This window comes from Falco cherrug, chromosome W, assembly GCF_023634085.1.
Source record: "Falco cherrug isolate bFalChe1 chromosome W, bFalChe1.pri, whole genome shotgun sequence".
NCBI lineage: Eukaryota > Metazoa > Chordata > Aves > Falconiformes > Falconidae > Falco > Falco cherrug.
Genome location: NC_073719.1, coordinates 9,762,426 through 9,785,556, shown reverse-complemented (window position 1 = coordinate 9,785,556; position 23,131 = coordinate 9,762,426). Strand labels below are relative to the sequence as shown.

Below are 23,131 nucleotides of genomic sequence, written 5' to 3'. Positions count from 1 at the left end.
ACCTTTCTAGCTACCAATACAAAGCACAGCACTGTGAGGGCTGCTATGGGGCTCAACCAGAGACAATACACATACACACTGTATATCATTACATTCTTCTATCCGAACATGTTGGGTCACAGATAGAATTTGTTATAGTCTCAGCATCATACAGGAGATGGATAAAATAAAATATATAATTATACTACTACAAAACAGAACATTTCTAGCATTATTTTTTTCTGAATTCTTGAAATTCACTAAAAAAAGCACAGTGGGAAAAAGCAAGCTGAACCAGAATTGTGCCCAACTAATTCAGACAGATAAACAACAGTAGAAAGGACAGGGGAAATGTCAGAACCACTAATAATGAGAACATGTAAGATTTACAATTTGCATTGTTTGATCTGACAGTAGAATTAGTGCTAATGGTTATCCACTTTAAATGAATATTTATAAATACAGTGGCCTTCCTCTGTTAGATCTCATGTCAGTATTTCAATGAACCAATCAGTGGCAATCTGTGGCATCTCCTTGGGATGATTATACGTGGCTATTATTGGTGTGAGAACTGTGTGTAAGAACAAAGCTCTGACTTTGAAGCAATCAAAAACTCTTGACAATTCCTAACTTATTAGCAGGAAAAGAACCCTTCTGCATTCCTCAATACAAAGAGCAATAGAATAGCCTGTAAATTCACAGTACTATAGAAAGATACTGCAAGATCACCCTCTCCCAAGTTCATCAGGGACAACTATGCTCTCTCCCTCCCTATTCAAAAGAGAAAAGGCAGAATCCGGGTTGGTATGCTTTTCAATTTGACATATGTCCAAAAGTGTCATGGTCCAGTGTACCCCTCTGCATCAGCATCATTAGATAAGAGCAAAACTTAAAAGTAACATGCATGGGTAGGGAAAATAGCTTTTCGGGTTTTCAGTAAGGCTTTTGATACTGTCCATCAGAGCATCCTTCTGGACAAGTTGTCCAACTGTGAGATAAGCAGGTTCGCAGTGCACTGGGTGAAGAACTAGCTGAACATCAAGATTCAGAGGGTTGTATTGAATGGGGCTACATCTGGCTGGCAACCAGTCCCCAGCGGTGTTCCTCAGGACTCAATTCTAGGGCCAATTCTGTTCAATATATTTATCAACAATCTGAATGCAGGAGTTGAATACACCATTAGCAAGTTCGCTGATGATATCAAACTGGGAGGTGCTATTGACTTGCTTGAGGGGCAAGATGCCATGCAGAGGGACCTAGATAGATTGGAGCACTGGGAAATCATTAATAGCATGAAATTTAACAAGTCAAAATGTCAGATTCTGCACCTAGGATAGAGTAACGCCAGGCACAAGTATAAATTGGGAGAGGAGTGGCTGGAGAGCAGCCCTGCAGAAAGGGATCTGGGGGTGCTGGTTGACAGCAGGCTCAATATGAGTCAGCAGTGTGCTCTGGCAGCCAAGAGGGCAAACCGCATCCTGGGGTGCATTACACACAGTGTAAACAGTCAGCCAAAAGAGGTCATTAACCAACTGTATTCAGCACTGATGCAGCCTCACCTTGAATACTGTGTGCAGTTCTATTCTATATTCTACTCTATTTATACTCACAAATACCTGAAAATAATAAAGTACCTACTTCCTGTCCCCCCAACATGTTAATTAACTGATAGGCAATTACGGCCACACATTTGGCACAGACATTTCAGCATCATATGTCAAAAAGTACTCTTTTGGGCCATGCCAACATCTCAACTGAGTAAGATGGGAATAAGGATTGATTATAGAACCACGTATGTCATTATTGTTCCAGTCAGACTCTGTTTTGCTTAAGAACATAAAGGACTAGCTCGCATAATATAGTACAGGGGTGGGGGGATGGAATGGAACAACTACCACCAGCCTGGCAGGATTTCAGTTAGTTTTTTTACTTTTATTAATAAGCATATATTATTTGGCAAAACACTGGATACAAGCATCACTATTGTAAAATCAGAACATCAAGCAATAATCCTAAAAGGCTTCTTCACACCAAAACTAGCCACCAATAGTACAAAATTCACACAGAAAACAGTATTAAAAAAGTAATCTCTCAAGTGAAACTAAGTCAAAAATATGGTATTACACTGTGATAGTTTCAGTATCTTTATTATGCCACATTTTGAGGATAAAGGCTCAGTGATTGTACTGGTTTATTGCCCTTTAACCTTAATGTTGTTGCAGAAAAAGAACAAACTCTTTTTGTCCAATTAAATTACTTGGATAAAGGAACTTTATTAAACCAATGCTTTTTAAGTTAAAAGATACAGAAACATCAGTCCATCCTTCAAAAGTTAGGACTCCATCTTGCAGACACACATTTAAGCAATTTTTTCCACATGAATAATTCCACTGCTTTCAGTGGAATCATTTAGGTTAAGTAATAAAGCTACCACTGTAAGAGTTTGCAGAATTGGCCTTTTAGCCCATCTTGCAGTCCGCCCTCAGCAGATCATGGTGGCTTCAAAAGGTTTCCAAGAAGCCTTGAGGATCCACTCAAGTGTCTCAAACAACCAGAACAGTTTTAAATTTATGTATAGACATATCAAACTCCATTGTAAAAATATGACTGTTGGGTTCCCACAAAAAGCAGGTACCTAGAGTGTCCATACATGATTACAGATTTTGATGAAAGCAGACATTAAAGTATTTTTCCATGCTGATGTTAGGCACCTTAATGCTCTCTCTGCACCTTTAAAAGCATCAGAAGTCAATACCTCTCAATTATAGTTAAGTGAAACTTATGCAAAGATGCTATTATGTATGACATTTTTTTCTTGTTATTAATTTCAGGCAGAAAACCTGAAGCATAGATTGTATTAACATATCCGGTGAAATGTCCAAACTGAATCAATTACCTGAGGAAATACAGAAACTAGATTTTTCTGTAAAATTCAGCCTTATGTACTAAATACATTTCTTAAGTACTGCTGAGAAAATGCATTTATTAAGATTAATGTGTTATTGCACAGACTAGTTGGCTCTTTCCAATTATACTTAACTCAATGGTAAGATTCATATAATTGAAAAATAGGCTAGCTGTATAGTTCCATTTACCATCCAGTAGGAAAAAAAGTGAATCCCCTAAGACTAATTATACCATTAAAACAGTAGAGCCAGATAAGATTTCAAAGGCTCATAGTCTATTGAAAAAAATAGTACCATCATAAATGTAGTCTCATTTTTTAAGTCCCACATTCCCAGAGGTGACAGTGTTGTGTACATTATTGCACAACTAATAAAAATAAATATTCTTAGGTTAGATGACGCACAAAGATACCAGACATAACAATGGCACAAATAAATTTTGGATAGGCTGCATCTTTTGCATATTACTTTCACGATTCACATTGAAGTTTCTTGCTAGATCATCCATTTTAAAATATTGCTGATGGGTAGTTCTTGCACTTAAAGATTTTACAAGCCCATAAAATTCCAAACTTCATTCTTAAAAAAAACAGAGCCCCCAACAAACAACAAATTAAAATCCCAAGCAAACCCCAGTAAACATATATATGAAAATCCCCATCTATGCTGCTTTTCAATTTAGAAGTAGATGCTACATATATAGTTTAAATATATGCCTTATAAAAGTATGTTTCTGACCCATTGCACAAAAGAACAAGCAAAGCTCTTTAGCCATACAAATAAAAGCCATTAAAACCCAATATGATAGGAAGAAGCTGTAAAACCATTCTAGTTTTATATGCCTACAAAAAAATCTGAACCTTTGAAACAAAAAATGATAAAACAGAATGCTTAATAAATATTTTTTATAAAGCTAGTTCTTCGAGGCTTTCAAATCTTATTTAAATTGAATATTATATACTTTCTGTGAATTACCCATTTTTTATAAAAACTGTGTTTAGTGAGACTCTGTGTCCTGGTTGTGGCTGGAATAGAGTTAATTTTCTTCTTAGTAGTTAGTACAGGGCTGTGTTTTGGCTCTGATGTGAGAACAGTGTTGATAACTGCACTGGTGTTTTTAGTTGTTGCTGGGTAATGTTTATACTAAGTCAAGGACTTTTCTGTTTCAGGGCCTTGCCAGTGAGAAGGCTGGAGGGGCAAAAGAAATTGGGAGGGGACACAGCCAGGTCAGCTGACCTGAACCAGCCAGAGGTATCCCATACCATGGGATGTCATGCTTGGTATATAAACTTGGAGGGTTAGCCAGGGCCTGCAGATCAGGGACTGGCTGGGCATTGGTCAGCAGGTGGTGAGCAATTGTACTGTGCATCATTTGTTTTTCTTTCTCCCTTTCCCTTTGGATTTTATCCTTTCCCCCCATCTTTTCATTATAACTGTTAGTTATTGTTATTGTTCTTTCATTTTAATTCAGTTTATATTATTAGATTGTTCTTATCTCAATCCTCAAATTTTACATTCCTTTCCGATTCTCCTCCCCACCCCTATGGGTGAAGGGGCAGCGAGTGAGCAGCTGCATGGTGCTTGGTTGCTGGCCAGGGTTAAACCACAACAGTCAGACAGCCAAAACCAGGACATGGAACATGGGATAATTTAGTCTCATTGCTGCTGAGGATAATGCTACAAGATACCTTTTTACCACGATTATTTACCAGCGTAAGTGAAGTAATTTTTACAGCCACATTAATGCTTTTTTCATTAAGATCAAAATAAATTAATCATGACTTCATTAGGATTTAAGAAATAGCTATACTGAACCCAACTTTCAGATTTAAGTTTAAAAAAATTAAAGAGAGAAGTCCGTATTGTTTTAGCCAATATAATCTTGACATCAAACCAACTGTTCCTTAAGCTTCAAAGAAGTAAACTAGCACTTTGACCCTAAGGCTTGCCTCTGACTTGAATCCAATTGTAGTCTAGCCTCTCTATAAAGCTAGAAAGCAAACAAATGGTGCAGACACCATCCCATCCCATCCCTCCTGATGGGAAACGGTTTTTGTAATGACGATATCTATTGTGACATGATGCAAACAATAGGGTTGTGGTTTGTTTTGCTTTTAAAATTACTGCTGAGGTTTTATCAAATTAAACACTACAAAGAAGTTATGATTATGAGCAATTGCCAGCTATAGGTGTTAACAATGGCTACAGATGCATACCTATTATAAACAGATTTAAATATATTGATATATCACTAACAAATTTGAGTGATTCCAAATGTAGTTACGTACTTGAAAACATATATTCTATACTATAGACTGTTAGAACAAGATTTAGAACTGTATGGCAGAGAGCTTCCTGAATTTACATTTGTATAATGCTAACCTCTTTCAGTTGTAGAGCTACACAGGGAAACACTAAAATCCCAATAAAGTTCAGCAGGACTGCATCAACATCTGATCTTACAATAAGGTTCCACAGTGTAAATATACTGAGATAGACCAATCATAAATATATTTATTAAACCCTTAGACTATAGCTGAACAAAAATAGAGACTAACTAGATCTCACCTGCCCTCTTCTGTCACTTCTATTAATGCTAAAAACAGATAAAAGCTAAATTGTAGGCAAGCAAGTCCAGAAACAGTAAAGCAAAACCAGAGCAAACTTCTAATTCCATTACATGCATATTCTCTAAGCCTTGATGTGAACAAGTCCTGTCTAAGTCAAGTGTTCAAATGTAGTGGTATCACATCATCATTTGCAGAGATGGCAGTACTCCACTGGCCTTATTGTGGCTCTCTTGACCATCCTCACAGTTCAGTAGACTTTTTCTTTCTCTTTGCATTTCTTTCAATTTCTTCACCATCCACCATCTATGGCCATAAATGAAAACAAGGGCCCCATTTCTTAAGACAAACAAGTGAACTTAGAGCTTCCCTCTGGCAACAGCAGAACTAGGTAAAGAAGAACTGAAAAGTTCAATTAAGAAAAGCATGGGAGATGTACAGAGCAATGCGGTGCATGGAAAACTCAAGATGCAGTAGGATTTAGAATACTTGAATAAACCTCTTATGAGATCAACCTCCTTTTATCAAGTAACATTAAGCAATGCTTTCTTGCAAAGTACGGGAACATAGCTGGAAGAAGCAGGACAGTGCTAATAGGCATACTGATTTTCCTAGCCATTGATATTTTATGAAAGAATAAAGTGTTTGATATAACTGCCATTTTTAGCAGACAGGAAAACTCAAAGAGTTAAAAATTATTAGCAACTGCCAATAATACTGCTCATCTTTTCAGTTACTTAAGACTCCATGTCAGACACACTCACATCCGTGCTATATATAGTGTTGTGCAGCATACAGCTTGCAGAAGTCACTTTCAGCTACTACCACATTTTTATGAAGCTATTTTAAAAAGCCTTTCAATCAGTGTAGTCAACACTGCTAAGCACTACTGAAGGTGGATTCTCTAAGGTGTGTGCATGTCTGTACATAGACACACATACAGTAGTTTGCATCTCTCAGGGCTTGACACAAGCAAAATTATCAGGGAAAGCCAGACGGTGCCCCTGTAATCTATTTATCTTTGAGGTCAGATTAGTAATTGAGCTATAAACAGCTATGGTTTCACATAGAAAACAGCAAAAGAAACACAGAATTGATTTGCAGTTAACTGAAGAATTTTTAGCTAGTGAAATGGAAACTTTTGCAACATCAACAAAAGGTGCTCAACAGCCATAGTTTTAACAGCTAATCAAATAGCAAATACTCTCTAAAGTAAAATCTGATTTTTTCAAGCCCCAATTATATGACATATTTGCTTTAAAACAATTTCACAAGTTCAGCACTTATGAATATTTGTTATGATTGGATGTAATTTATGCCATGGCAAAATATTAAGGCATATTTTTAAAAGTCAATAGAACTCATTTAAAATCAACATGCAAAGGAGGGATATTAAAATATTACTGAAATAAAAAATAAAGAACAATCACTGTGCAAAACTAATGAAGTAATTGGATCTCCAGGCTTTTAGGAAGTTTTTAATGCAGCATAATAAATATCACCAGTCACTGTACCATTAGGTATGTTCAATGCTCTATAGAATGGCTTGATTAAAGCTGACATAATTGGACATACTACATAAAACAAGAACAACTCAGAAAAACATACTGAAACAAGTTGAAAATTTTAAAGACAAAAATAAGTAAATTTAGTAATTTGGTGTTAAAAGCAACATTTTAAATCTTTCCTGCACCATTTTAACTTATTTTTGTGTAACTACAAATAGATGAATCAGGCTGAGCTCCATGGAACCGTTAAGTGTTTTCATTGCTTGTAAACTCAGTGTTTGTAGAATCCTATTGAGTTGTGATTTATTTCATTTGTACAAAAATAAATATATATATATTTGTCAAAAAAATCCATGTAGCACATCCCTAGAAATATTCAGAAGGACAACCTGCTACAGAAGCACTACAATGTTCCAAAATGATTCTGCTGGTTTGTGTCACATGAGAGTTAAGTGCTGCACTAAGGTGCCAGATGATAGTCTCTGCAAAAAAAACTGTCCAGAAGGACAATAAAGTTCTCCTACAGTAAGTCCATTTTGGGTCTGTAATGTAGCAGTAGAGGTGCTTTCTGCAAGACAGAACCATCAGACAGGTTAAGGAGCAAAACCAAAATGAATTAATATACTTTATAAATAAAACTTATCTGTTTCATAAATTAAGGCTTAGAGAGGCTATCAACGTAGCTATGTTCCAGAATTTTACCAATTTTGATAAAAGCTAACTAACACTAGAAATGACCATCTAGAATAGGACCTGTTCCCAGCAGGAGCCAGTCACAGACCCTTGGGGAAGGGCATAGGATCAGGTAAATAGCAATAGTCTCCAGAATGCTCCCCAATCTCAAACAATTCAGGAATTTCCAAAGCCAGTAGAGCTTTGTATTAATTAATAGTCCTCACCCAATAATTCTTCTGTGAATTTACCCATTGCTTTTTTAAAGCTATGTAAACTTTTAACACCTACAACATCCTGCAGTACAGAGTTCTTCAGTTCAAGTTTACACAATGTAAAGAATGGTCATAAAAGCCTCTTCTGCGGGAGTTTGTGTGAATTGGCTTTTCAGGTACTTATGTGCATGGATGGAGCAATAGTGACCTGAAAAGAGCAGGACAAAGAGAGGATAAGTACATGCTGAGAATCACAGAATGACTGAGGTTGGAAGTGACTTTTGGAGGTAATCTTGTCCAACCCCACTGCTCAAGCAGGGCCACCTAGAGCCAGTTGCCCAGGACTATGTCCAGATGACTTTTGAATATCTCCAAGGAGGGAGACTCCACAACATCCCTGGACAGCCCCTTCCAGTACTGTCACCCTCACAGGAAAAAAAAGTGTTTCCTTATGTTCAGGTGTGACCTCCCATGTTTCAGTTTGTGCCCATTGCCTCTTGTCCTGTCACTGAGCACCAATGAAAAGAGCCTGGCTCTGTCTTCTTTGCACCCTCCATTCAGGTATTTATATACATTGATGAGATCCCCTCTGAGCCTTCTCTTCTCTAGGCTAAACAGTCCCAGTTCTCTCAGCCTTTCCTCATAGGAGAGATATTCTAGTCCCTTAATCATCTTTGTGGCCTTGTGCTGGACTCTCTCCAGTATATCCATGTCTCTCTTGTAGTGAGGAGCCAAAAAATAGACACATGACTCCAGGTGTGGCCTCACCAGTGCTGAGTAGAAGGGAAGGATCACCTCCCTCAACTTGCTGGCAATACTTTGCCTGATACATCCCAGGACACCATCAGCTTTCTTAGCTGCAAGGGCACGTTGCCAGCTCATGTTCAACCTGGTATCCACCAGGATCCCTATGTCCTTTTCTGCCAAGCTGCTTTCCAGTTGGGTGGCCCCCAGCATATATTGGTGCATGGGGTTTTTCTTCCCCAGGTGCAGGACTTTGCACTTTCCCTTGTTGAACTTCATGAACATCATGAAGTTAGTGTGTGAATATCTCCCAAGGACCAATAAACTCCTGAAACTAGCAGTCCTGTTGAACCCTTGTAGGGGAACCTGATAAACACAGACCACCAAGGGTCTGCTTAACGCCAAGGCCATGAGCAAACACCAGCATTAATAATGGGCTGCACAACTCAGACCACATCCAAGAAAGCAATGGCTGCTACATGTACATGAAAACTAAAGGATTATATATACACCTGAATAGACAAGGGACCACTAAGGGAACTTCCTAAACACCTATCTGAAAGCCACTAGCATGTCAGTATGACAGTCTACTTCTTAGCAGACAAATGGGGTTGGCCTCCCTACTGTTGCTCCAATCCAATAATTACAAGCACATGTGCACAAGTGAATTATGTTAAATAACTGTACTGTGTGACTAATTATCTACTGGATGGAGTTAGTTTTCTTCATAGCAGCTCTTATAGTGCTACCTTTTGGATTTGCAAACAAAATGGTGTTGATAACACATCCACGTTTTAGTTATTGCTGAACAGTGCTTGCATAGCATCAAGGCCTTATCTTTCTCACACTGCCTCATCAGCAAGTAGGCTAGGGGTACACAAGAAGTTGGAAGGGGATTCAATAAAAGCTGTGGGAAAGGAGGAGGAGGGGGCGATTGGTGATATTTGGATCATTATGCATGAGGAAGCCCCTGCTTTCCTGGAAATGGCTAAACAGCTGCTTGCCTACAGGAAGAAATGAATGAATTCCTTAGTTTGCTCTGCTTGCATACACAGCTTTGCTTTACCCATTGAACTCTATCTCAATCCACAGTTTTTCTTACTTTTACTGTTCCAATTCTCTCTTCCATCTTCCTGGAAGGGAATGAACAAGTGGCTGTGTGGTGCCTAGTTGCCTATTGGGATTAAACCACAACACACAGAATTCTTCCAAGCAGGTGCTCAAACAGACCAAAGCTTGCTCTCCTGAAGTCCAGGGATGCAATTCTGTCATTTACCTTGTTCCTTTCTTTCAACACAGGCCCTGGCTGCCCCCTTCCTCATTGCAACTACAGATTCAGATTTTTGCATCTCTACAGTCTTCGAGAAAAATATCTTATCAATCTCCTTTTCATCACCTTTGATACCATGCAGTCTGCTGACCTCTTCTCTGCAGCTCCTTTACTTCACAGCAGAGATTCTCCTCCAACACACATCTTCAGGCAAGGGCACCATCTCCTCCTACTCCATCCTTAGGTACTCCCTACAGCCAAAGGCCTGGAGAGATGCATCTTCCTCTGGAGCTCGGTCTTAGTCAAGACCACTTAGATTCCAGGGAAAGTTGCTCTAATTAGTGCTAGGGACCATGACCCAAAGCACATCATTGCTGAACACATATAAACTACCCTCAGCAGAGGGTCTAACCAATTTCTACATACTATAACAAATATTATATCTGCTCACTACTCCTATTAGTGCTAAGCCCAGCAGTTATATAGGCTTCTTCCTAGCACTTGCTTTAAGTGTGATTGACTGTTCCAAATCAGGAGTCAGCTGGAACAAAAGCTCAAAGCACCCTTTGATCAAGAACATCTGACAGAGCTTATTAACTGCTGCTAGAACCACACTCTTCTGTAGGTATCTTTTCCCAGCAACATCAGGTACCCTGAAGTTCTTCAAGGGGTTCCTAAAAGACCCCTGACAATCTCAGAAGTTGTTCCTGTTCCCTGAAAATTTAGATGATCTAAAAGCAGAGCCCAGAAACCACTGTATCAAACTTCTGTATCTGTTGGATGCTTCTGTTAGCTGCACTAAGCCAGGAGAAGATGGAGAATGCTTTATGAACAAATGTGGAGTTTCTCAAATGCTGGCAGGACTTGATATCTATCATGTACTGACTGCCCTTTCCTGATGGGGTACAAGTAGTATCCCTGGCAGAAATAAGGATGAATCAGGTTCCTTGAACAGTGGATGAATTATGACTGGATAATGGAACATGGATTCTTAATTTTTATAGTGATATTTTGTAGAAATATAAAGGAATACAGGAAGCAGAGAAAGGCTGGTATAAAGATTCAAGAGAACAAGCACAAATTTTAACTGAAATAGATAAAGAATTCTGGAAACAACAGGTCCCAGGAGTATGGCAGAAAACAATCCTACAGTGTGAAAAAAAGAAAAGACCAAGAGGAAACAGTGGGACTTTCAGTTTGCCCCCCTTATACAATATCCATATCCTAAAAACTCTAGGACTGCTCTGGGATAAATCATTAAAGAGTATTTAGAACAAGGTGTTTTGTGGGAAATTATAAACCCACATATGTCAGGGTGCAGTGAGGGCCATCTTCTCCCTAAGGAATGAGAAGCCAAATACAATAACAAACCCAGCAGGGCAGGGGCTTTGCTGGCCAGAGACCTCACAGTACCCGAGCAAGGTGAGCAGGGTAGACCCAGGGATGGTAAACAGGTTCAACTAAGAGTCTAGATCATCAGTCAAGTTCATGATGATGATGCAAGTTCAAGATCAAGCCAAGAAGTCAATCTGCAGGTTAATGTCAAGATCAGGTCTGATGAGAGTAAACAGAGTCAGACAGTGATCACCAAGTAGGTCCATAGTGATGAGGCAAGGCCAAGGACAGACTAGGAAATCAGTCTGCAGGTCAGGGTCCAGATCAGCGGGGTCTATGGTCAAGCACAGCTGTGGCTGAGCTGGAGTCTAGTATTCCTATGACATAGCTCAGGCAGGGACTGAAGGCCCAGGTCTGAGCTGAACTGGGGCTCCTGGGCAGAGGATGTAGAGGCCCCAAGTAAAGCTGGTCAGGGCTGTTAAGACCTATTAGTGCCCTCAGGGGCCTAACAATATAATTCTCCATTATGGCCTGTTAAAAAAGTTGATAAAAATCCTGGAGAATGATGGTAGGCTACTGTCAGATAAATAAGTTCATTCTGAGGATGGCTCCTATTGTAGCATGCATGCCTGAGATTATTGCTAATTTACAAGAAAATAACAAGTGGTTTTCAGTTATAATATGTTTCATTGCCATCTGACTTACTGAAGAATCAGTTTAGAGGTTTGCTTTCACATTTAGAGACAAATGATATACCTTTACTTAGGTACTGCAGGGGGTTTACAAAGCAGAAACATTATGCGGATGATATTCTAGTGATTGGAGCTACAGAAGTGTAAAACACAAGTATCTGAAATTTAAGATTAACAGACCAAACAGGATTTAAAGTCAATTTGAATAAGGCCCAGTTAGGGCAACCCCAGGTAAACTACTTGGGAACTGTAATTGGGGAAAAAGAAAGCTTTGCTGGTATCAGGAGACCATTATGGAAATTACTGAGAAAGAATCAGGAATGAAACTGGAACAAGGAACATGATGCTTTAACTAAAATGAAAGAAGTTGCTTTAAAAAGCTCTGGCTGATTCTGTGGGAGCAGTACCATTACAAAAATAAAAAGTACATCATCTTCAGAGGGCAGAACAAAAATTATCTGGCTGTGAGAAAGACTGTTTAGTTTCTCCCCCTGTCCTGTTGAGGAGGGGGCTGAGTGGCTGGGTGGGCATCTGACTGCTGGCCAAGGTTAACCCACCACACCAATTTATCAAGTTAATATTAATGAACTGGGGTTGGTAATGATGATGGTGTACTGTATGAGTATTACAAGAACCAGATCTAAACAAGGGGTGGATCCCAGTTGTGAACAAAGGGCAATTGCTCAGGAAAGAACAACTAGATATTGATGTGCATGTCCTTTAGAGAAACCTAGTAATAAACTAAAGTTGTGGTTCACTGACAAGAGTGCTAGATATGAGCAAGGAAAAAGAATAGTCCAATATGTTGCTGTTAATAGAATGGGAGAATAAATAGTAGGAAAACTAGAGAAAAGATGTACTGTGTTTGGTTGGGATGGAGTTAATTTTATTCATAGCAGCCTGTATGATGCTGTGTTTTGGATTTGTGACTAAAACAGTGTTGATGACACACCAATGTTTTGACTGTTGCTGAACAGTGCTAGCAGTGTCAAGGCTTTCTACCCACCCCCCACCCCCACTCCCCAGGAGTAGGCTACGGAAAGACAAGAGGTTGGGAGGAGACACAGATGGCCCAAACTGACCAAAGGGATATTCCATACCATATAATATCATGCTCAGCAATAAAACTGGGGTAGCAGAAGAAGTTGGGGGGAGGGGTGTGTGTGTCTTCTAAGGTGACTTGCTTGGAGCCTGGCTAGGCATCATTCTACTTGTGGGAGGTGGTGAGTGATTTGCGTTTGCATCACTTGGTTTTTTTCTCTTTTCTTCACTTATTAAACTGTCTTTATCTGGACCCATGATTTCTCTTTTTTTTGCTGTTTTTATTCTCTCACCCATCTTGTTGACTGGGGGCTGAGTGGCTCTGTGGGTACTTAGTTGCTGGCCAGGGTAAACCCACAACAAAAGATTATCTCAAACAGCAGAAATATAGGCTACCACAGAAGTTATTAAAAGACACCAAACCTTTAAACAGAACCCATTATCTCTCTTTATCAGCAGTGATTATGTTAATAATGGAATAAAATACTAGACTTATGACTGGGAGAAAGGGGGATGGAAAGCAGACAATGGATGACCAATAGTGATGGAAGAAAACCGGAGGTTCATTTTACAATCTCAGAGAGGCAGTGGGGAAAAACATGTGTGTTAAAGCACGAGAGACTGAAAACAATACTGAGAAACAGTTTAGTGATCAAATAGATCAGTTGACTCAGAATAATTGCTGCAGTTTAAACCAGGAAAAAGGGAAAAAATAAGAAGACATGGATACCAGGGATGTCTGAAAGAAAGCAAAGTATCTTAGATTGTCATAATATGTTACATGAAGGAGTATAGGGCACTATAGTTCAAGGACTTTATATTTGGCCACAAATGAAGGAAGAAATTCAGCACATAATTAAAAAGTGCATGATACAAAAGCAAACTGTAATGATACAAAAGCAGACTAGTGAAATTAAGATGCCACCTCCATTGCATCAGAGAACCCTTGGAATCTGGCAAATACTGCAAATGGATTATATAGATAACTTCCATAAACTAAAAGAGGATATCTCCTTGTGTACTGGTTTTGGTCGGGTTAGAGTAAAATTTCTTCATAGAAGCTTGTACGGGGCTATGTTTTGAATTTGTGATGAAAACAGTGTTGATAATACAGGGATGTTTTAACTGTTGCTGAGCAGTGCTTCCAGTGTCAAGGCCCTTTCTGCTTTTCATACTGCCCCGCCAGCAAGTAGGCTGTGGGTGCACAAGCAGTTGGGAGGGGACACAGCCGGGACAGCTGACACCAACTGACCAAAGGGATATTCCATACCATATGACATTCTGCTCAGCAATAAAACAGAGTGGGTGGAGGTTGGCGGGGGCTGCTGTTGCTCGGGAACTGGCTGGACATTGGTCATTTGGTGGTGAGCAATTGCTTTCTTTTGCATCCATTTGTTTTTCTTGTTTTTCTTGGGGGGAGGTGTTTCCCTCTCTCTTTGTGTTTCTCCCCCCCCACCCACCCCCTTTTTTTTTTTTAAATTATTAAACTGCCTTTATCTCAATCCATGAGTTTTCACACTTTACCCTTCCGATTCTCTCCCCCATCCCACTGTGGAGGGGAGTGAAAAAGTGGCTGTGTGGTGCTTAGCTGCAGGCTAGGTTAAACCATGTCACCTTGTCATCAGAGGTATCTTTTCAGGACGGGTTAAAACTTTTTCTTCTGAAAGGAACACAGCCTCTGTAACTGTAAAAATTCCATTTAAGGAAATTATATGTAGATATGGAACATCCACAGAGAAAGGATCAGATAAGGAGGGACTTTTGTAAGTGAAAGAACTCAAGCCTTAATGAGTAACCTGGGAATTAAAGACTGCATACATCCTACCACTCACAATCATCCAGAGTGGTAGAAATAATTATCAGGCTTGTAAAAATAGTCTAAAGAAAACTGTAGGACAATACCCACAATTATAGGCTGGAAAATTACCCTTGATATTAGTAGCTTTAAGGAACAGTGACAGATATAAATACTGGTTTAAAACTGTTCCATATAATATTTGCATAGCCTATGCTTTAGTGACCCCACACTCAAGACTGTAAGGGCCTCATCACCATGAACTTCCCTGATGATCTAAGCTCTTAGATGAACCTGGCTATGATCTCTGGGTCTGCCTTACTTTGGTACTGTAGGGCTGTAGTCTGGCTAGGAAGACCCCGGCCTTGCTAGATGTTATTTGTGCACAGCTTCATCATTCTTGTAGAGAGCAGCTAGCCCTAACTGCTCCCTGACATATAAATGGATTCATGTTTCTCAGATGTCTCCCTACAGGTGTAAATAAGTGTGGAATCAATCAAGGTTTTATCTCCCATAAAAGCCTCACAAACAAACTAATGAGGTAATAATGAGCTAAGCAGACAGAAAAATGACTGAACTGCCAGACACAAACGGTTGTGATCAGCAGCATAAAATCCAGCTGGAGACCAGACATGAGTTGAGTACCGTAGGGTTTGATACTGTTGGCGAAGCATTCTTACTTCATCTACAGGAAGCATCAAGCTCGCAAACTGATCATGCTCGGAGACTTCAATCGTTCTGACATAGGCTGGAAAAGCAGCACAAGGTGTAAGCAGTTCAGGAGACTCTTGGTGTGCATCAAGAATAATTTCTTAATCCAGGTGATAGAAAATCCAACCACAGGAGATGGATTACTGGACCTCTTGCTCACCAAGAGATGAACTAATTAGAGAGGTCATGACTGGTAGCAGCCTGGCCTGCAGTGATCATGCCCTGGTGGGATTCACAATTTTGAGGGATATGGAACAGGTGAAGAGTAGAGTCAGGACCCTGAATTTTAGGAAAGCAAACTTTCAGTTGTTTAAGGAATTAGTGGATGGGACCCCCTGGTAAGATGCCCTCAGGGACAAAGATGCTGAACATAGCTGGCAGCTCTTCAAGAATATTTTACTTAGAGCACTCTCAAATCCCACGTGTAAGAAACCGGGCAATGAAGGCAGGAGACTAGCATGGCTGAGTAATAACCTCCTGGTCAAACTAAAGCGTAAGAAGGAAATGCACAGGCAGTAGAACCAGAGACATTTATCCTGGGAAGAATATAGGAATGCTACCCATATGTGTAGGCATGGGATCAGGAAAGCTAAGGTGCAGTTGGATCTGAACTTGGCAAGGGATACAAAGAATAATAAGGGCTTCTACAGGTACATTGGCCAGAAAAGAAAGATTGAAGAAAATGTACAGCCCCTCATAAATAGGACAGGAGAACTGGTGATCAACATGGAGAAGAATGAGGTACTCAACAATTTTTTCCCCTCGGTTTCCAATAGTAACCTCTCTTCCCGTATCTCTCAAGCCCCTGAATCTCAAAGCAGGGACTGGGGGGAATGAAGTCACTCCCCATTGTAGGAGAAGATCCGGTTCAAGATCACCTGAGGAACCTAAACATACACAAGTCCATGGAACGCAACAAAATGCACCCCAGGGTCCTGAGGGAATTGTCTGATGTAGTTACCAAGCCAGTCTCCAACATATTTGAAAGGTCATGGCATTCAGGCGAAATCCCCATTGACTTAAAAAAATGACTGGAAAAAGGGCCTGACTAATTTAGTGGCCTTCTCCGATGAAGAGACTGCATCAGTGGACAAAGGAAGAGCAACAGATATCATCTACCTGGACTTCTGTAATGCCTTTGATGCAGTCCCCCCCACATTCTTGCCTCAAAATTAGAGAGAAATGGGTTTGATAGATGGACTGCTAGGTGGAAAAGGAATTGGCTTGATGGCCATGCCCAAAGAGTTCTAGTCAACAGCTTGATGTCCAAGTGGAAACCAGGAACGAGTGGTATCCCTCAAGGGTCCATACTGGGACCAAAACTAATTAATATCTTCATCAATGACACAGTCAGTGGGATTGAGTGCACCCTCAGCAAGTCTGCGGACACCACCAAGCTGAGTGATGCAGTTGATTCACTAGAGGGAAGGGATGTCATCCAGAGGGAACTCAACAGGCTTGAGGAGCAGGCCCCTGCAGTGCAGACCTCACAGAGCTCAACAAGGCCAAGTGCAGGGCAGCAGAGGGACCAGCATGAAGAGTATGCTGGTATGTGACGGTAAAAGACCTTGTTGCAGCTTGATAGTTTGGAGAGTGCTGCAACAGCCCCCAATATAAGAAAGACATGGACCTGTTGAAGCAAGTCCAGAGGAGGCCCACAAAGATGATCAGAGGGCTGGAACACCTCTCCTATGTAAAGACAGGCTGAGAGAGTTGGGGTTGTTCATCCTGGAGAAGAGAAGGATCTGGGGAGACCTTATTGCAGCCTTTCAGTACCTAAAGGGGGCCTATAAGAAAGCTGGAGAGGGACTTTTTACAAGGACAAGTAGCCCTATGACCAGGGGCAACAGTTTTAAACTGAACATGAATAGGTTTAGATTAGATACAAGGAAGAATTTTTTTACAATGAGGGCAGTGAGACACTGGAACAGGTTGCCCAGAGTGTAAGAGACTGTGTCTGTGAGAATCACCATTGCCACAGCAGAGGTTTCTCTCAACATTAAGGCAGGAATCCCACCAGCTTATACCATGGAGCAATGGGGGGAGCTAATCCTGAGAAACTTAACCAAATCCCTGTGCATGTGCCCAAACCTGGGGTTGAGGGGATCGAGGGGCCTGGAGACCCCTGAGGACCACCTGATGGTATTGGGCACACACATTACCACTGGGTGGAAGGTGTGGTTAAGCAGAACAGCTTGTGGCAACCCTATAAAAGAACAGAACCAACCAACATCGGGTGGAACATTCCCCCACCGTTCTTGGAAACAAATCGGACTGTCAGGACGCCACAGCTCTGGGGTGGTAGCTATTGCTGTGAACTCTTTTATTCTTTCCTTTCTCTCTTTACCTCTCGCTCTCTCCTTTGCAATTGCAAATCTGTTGTCAGGCAAATAAAATTCCTTGGCTCTTGACTCCATGTTGAGCCTTAATTCTGTTCCTGAGAATACAAGCAGAACCTCGCTTCGGTCTTGGACTGGCATGTGACACCAGAGAAGTTGTGGATGCCCCATCATTGGAAGTGTTCAAGGCCAGGTTGGACATGGCTTTGAGCAAGCTGGTCTAGTGGAAGGTGTCCCTGCTTGTGGCAGGGAGGTTGGAACTAGAGGGTCTTTAAGGTCCCTTCCAACCCAAACCATCTATGATTCTATGAAGAGTGTCAGATCTTTACAGATTATCATGAGGCAAGACCTGATAGGAAAAAGTGAATGCTTCCAAGAAGAGTCTCTGCTCAGTCCTGATTAGGCTTTGAGCTGTAGGAGGGTTTGCAGCATCCTTGTTGGATTCATTGAGCAATAACCTGTGACTCATGGACTACCAAAGGAGAGGAAGAGAAGTGACCTTGTAGCCTAGGAAACATGGCATTGCTTTTGCTAACAAGGCCACAAATTCGATATAGGCCTCACTTGTCATTTTTGCTTGTTTGGAACTTTATTTTTGTCTGTTTAACTGGAGTAGCCCGTAATTATTACAATAAAATTTTGTATGACTGGTTAGCTAATCTGTGACCTAACTCATCTTTGTCTTGCTTAGCTTGGTCTAACTATTTAATGTAATAACAACAGTTTAAGAGACTTGGATTAAGACTCCTTTTAGAGCTCTAACATATTTAAGTGTTAACAACTCAGGATTTGGGTCCACCCAGGCTGGGGGATCACAGTTAAAGCTTTGTAAAAATGCTCTAAAGTTATAAAAACCTTACAACCTTTGTAGTTTTATTTACAGGATAATGCTCAAAGAAACAATTTGAATAGAAGCAGCCAGAACTAGTGACAGAATTGTTGATTTCAGTAATATTTTTTTTAAGAAAATATGCAAATATAAAAGGAATTGGGGAGAGGTATCAAAGAAGAAAGGAAAAAGAAAGAAAGATTTGAAACAGAGGGGAAACAATACTAACAGGTTGAGATAATTGTGGGTTACATGTGTATATACCAAGGTCTGAAAGAGGATAATATATAATGAATAGTGAAATATTATGGTTGAGTCAGAATAGAAGTAACACTGAAGTGAGATACTTATCTATGCCAGGTATTGGAGGTTACTTATATCTAATAATTAGAACTTAATCACTAAACCCAGCATTTCTGTAAGAGTAAAAAATAAGAAAGAATGGTAGAAGTCTATACATGAATGTGATGACTGCTTATGTGAACAACTGTGTAATTTCTCCTCTGCTATTTCTCTTTTTCTCCTCCCCCAACTATTTAGTTGCCTGTGTTCCAAGAATCAAAAGCCCAGCTCTGATGCTACACAGCTGCATAACCTTGGGACACATCTGAGAAAATCACTAAGTTATGAGAGAACCTGCAAGAATAAATATATGAAGGGGAAAAGCATGGTGAGGCTAGCTGAGAACTTTGGGTCAGATCAAGCCACTAATATCAACGGTGAAAGCTAGATGAAACTGGTTTGATCGTTACAATCATGTGTTAACTTTTTCAGTAGTGACCAGGAATATCACTGTTCATGTACTGGTGCTACATTAGGTGACAATTATATTAGGATACCTAACAAGATACTGTAAAATGTACATGCTTAATAGAATTGGGAAAGATCTACTGTAAATATAATCTTACTCATGATAAAAGAGAACATATTGGTTAACAAAACAATTATATAAGGAATGAGAAACATTTCATCACTGTCACATGTTATAAGAAGATATCGGGTAAAAAGTTTTAAGGGATAAGACTTTAAGGAAATATTAGTATATCTCTTAAGGCACCCTGTTGTATGGTTAATCACATTTGAATGGATAGTTTTATTAATTTTGATAATCATAGAATAAAAATATTTATGCTTATAATTATACAGCTAATGAAATATCATGTAATTATGTAAACTGAATGAAAATTGCCAATACCATAAGTTTAACTTGGGTATCAACAGGAAAAGTGTCATAAAAGACTGTTTGAACACCTACCTAGAAGCCACTGGCATGTCAATATGACATACTGCTTCTGAGTATACAGCTGGGGTTGGTCTCCCTGCTGTTTCTCCAACTAGGTAACTGACCAAGTGTGTGAAGGAATAAATCAATATACCATATAAAGTTATCTCCTACTAATAATAGCCTGATGAAACCAAACTGAGTGAGGAAGCAGACACTTTGCAAGGGAGAGCCACCCTGCAGGAAGACCTGGATAGTCTGGAAGAGTGGACTAACGAGAACCTTATGAAATTCAATGAAGACAAACATAAGGTCTTGCACCTGGGAAAACGTAATCCAGGAGTGCAGCAAAGGCAGGGATCTACCTGACTGGGGAGCAGCTCTGTGGAAAGGGACTTGGGGGTCCTGGTGGACAACAAGCTCAATATGAGTGAACAGTGTGCTGCTGCAGCAAAGAAAGCCAACAGGATGCTGGGTTGCATCAACAAGGGTGTCACCAGCAGAGATAAAGAAGTCATTATCCCACTCTACTCAGCGCTTGTCAGGCTGCACCTGGAATACTATGTTCTGTTTTGGTCCCCGCTATGAAAAAAGATGTGGACAGGCTGGAGAGGGTCCAGAGAAGGGCCACAAAGGTGATCAAAGGACTGGGAAGTCTGCCATATGAGAAAAGGCTTGAGAGAACTGGGTTTGTTCAGCCTTGAGAAAAGAAGGCTTAGGGGACAACTTATGACCATCTTCCAGTATTTAAAGGGTGGCTACAAAGAAGATGGAGACTCCCTTTTTACAAGGAGTCACATGGAAAAGAGGAGGGGTAATGGGTACAAGTTACTCCTGGGGAGATTATGACTGGACATAAGAGGAAAATTTTTCACAATGAGAACAATCAGCCATTGGAATAACGTCCCCAGGGAAGTGGTGGATTCCCCAACATTGGACACTTTTAAGATTTGGCTGGACAGGGTGCTGGGCCATCTTGTCTAGACCATGCTTTTGCCAAGAAAGGTTGGACAAGATGATCCTTGACATCCCTTCCAACCTGGTATTCTATGATTCCATGATTTATAAAACTTGTTATTAATGAATATTGGTTTTGATCTGTGTCTCTCCCAACTCAATCCCCTATCAGGGTAAATGGAATTTACAATAAAATCACTTCCTTTTGTACGTTCTGAACCTCATACCTATGAGTTTCACTTGATATCCTTTGTCTCTTTCACAGAATAAGACAGTTTACAGTTGCTGCCTTTTCCATGCCACTCGTGACTGTACCAGTCTTCATGGTATAGGTAAACAGTGGATTTATACAGAGACATGGCTGTGCTCATTTAGCTTGCTATTCTTTTCCTAATAATTTCTAGCATTTCATTTGGGTTTTTCTTGGACCATTACCGAGCCAATATCTTTATGTCTAACCCCAAAACCTGATTTCTGTTTAATGGCAGTCATCTCAGAGCCCACCGTTTTTATATGTAAAGTTCAGATACATGTTTTCCCCAGCATGCATCTCTACATTTACCCATATTGAACTTTAGGTACCATTTTATCACCTGGTCATCCAGTACCGTAAAGGCCTCCTGCAACCTTTCATCACCAACATTTATCTTTACTGTCTTGAATAACTATTGGTGCCAGTGTCACCTCACTATTTAACCTCTTTTCCAGGTCATTCATGAATATGTCATAACTGACCACAATCTCCTACCTTCTATTTCCCAATCTGAAATCAATTATTTCTTCATAGACAGATAAAAATTGCCTTCCTATTCTCAACCATCCCTTCTATTTATGCATCAAAAGGTATTACATCTTTCTAACACAGTATTATCCTGGGAACTTGTGTTGCGTTGCATGTCCATTATGAACACTAACCCCTCTTCAAAGTTATCACTCCCAAACTGCATACACCCTGATTCTCTAGATGTGACTTGTTTCCTAGATGTTCAACTTGACATTTCATGACACTTAGAGCCATTTTATTTGGGTAGCCATAAATAACCTGTGATAATTTATGGTCAATATGAATACACCATCATTTACTATTCAGCTCTAAGGTTTTTTGTGTGGAGTTTTGGTTTTGTTTTGTTTAAAGAAACTAATATCAGTAACCAAGAGACCCACTCAGCTGCTTTCCCCAGCCTTGTTTATGCCTACTAAATATTGCTACGAGTCTCTTGAACTGAACTAGGGAGCAAAGTTAATTCATCCACCTCCTTTAATGAGTATATTCAGGCTCTTGCTTCCAAACTACAGAATATGAATGTATTGAATATTTGTCTGTTCTGCACTGTAACCAGTTTCATAATCTACACAGAGTAACATTAGTTGTATCTGACTGACATGGCTGAGAAAAATGTCCCTCTCAATGGCTTCAGCCTCCTTTACTTTACACATTTTTAATGACTATCAAATAGAGATCTGCCATCAACTTCCCCTTTTCCTTAGTGGCACATCTTACATTTCCCCCCATTTTTCTCATTTGAATTAAGAAAAATATCTGATTTCAAAGATAGTTTATTAGACATTTAAAAATATCTATTGTAATAATTTTGAAGTTATTGCAGTATAGCCCTGCATGATGTATGCTTTATGAACTTTGTTCTTTAGTTAGCTAATGATTTACATGGAACATGAAAATTTTGATGAAAAGCAGTTGTGTCATACCTTAAATCTCCATCTTGTAACAACTACAAACTTGAGTGTGTGGTCCTTGCCAAGAATCTCTTCATTGCATAATATATCCAGCTGACGTAAAAAGAAGCAATAATTAATTCAGTGAGACACACAACATGGCTTTGAAACGATACACTTCAGATAAGGCCCAATAAAAAGACCAAAAAACCCAGAACTCAATTCTCACGTAAAGACAGTCCTTTGACATGCTATGAAAATTGTTTACACAGTACCCAGCAACTAACTTCCTACTTTGAAAATAAATTATTAAAAGGCTATCCCCCACTTATACATCAATGTTTAGGGCTTTTTTTTTTTTTCAGACACTTTATAGAAAAGTAAAAACAACTATAACTATATAGCTTTGAAAGATCTTGATATTGGAAAAAGCAAGGGTATGGACTCATAAGCAAATGTGAGATTATGTGACCAGTCATCAGCTGAATTGCAATAGATGATCGTGCGCTTGATCTTAGCCTATTTGACTGCAAGGTGACGTGCACTGAAAGGGTAAGTCACCATGAAAGTAACATATGCTAACAGTACTGTACTACAACCTGAGAAAGCTAAGAATGTGTATGCAGTCCACTAACATGGCTTAGCTGACAGACAATAACTCAAACCAGGATTTGT

The 23,131-nt window shown here is 39.8% G+C and overlaps 1 protein-coding gene across 6 annotated transcripts in view; it reads right to left on the bottom strand.

Moving 5' to 3' along the window:
* Positions 1 to 1,890: 1,890 nt before the first annotated feature.
* LOC129734574 (polycomb group RING finger protein 3-like) overlaps positions 1,891 to 23,131 on the bottom strand; it is a 150,291-nt gene continuing 129,050 nt past the window's right edge. For all 6 annotated transcript variants that reach the window (XM_055698189.1, XM_055698188.1, XM_055698186.1 and 3 more), the window contains 2 exons: positions 22,490 to 22,570; positions 1,891 to 7,528 (listed from right to left, as the gene is read on the bottom strand). In XM_055698189.1, coding sequence (XP_055554164.1) covers positions 7,481 to 7,528; positions 22,490 to 22,570 — 129 coding nt within the window. In that variant the 3' untranslated portion in view covers positions 1,891 to 7,480. The remainder of the gene's footprint in view (positions 7,529 to 22,489; positions 22,571 to 23,131) is intronic.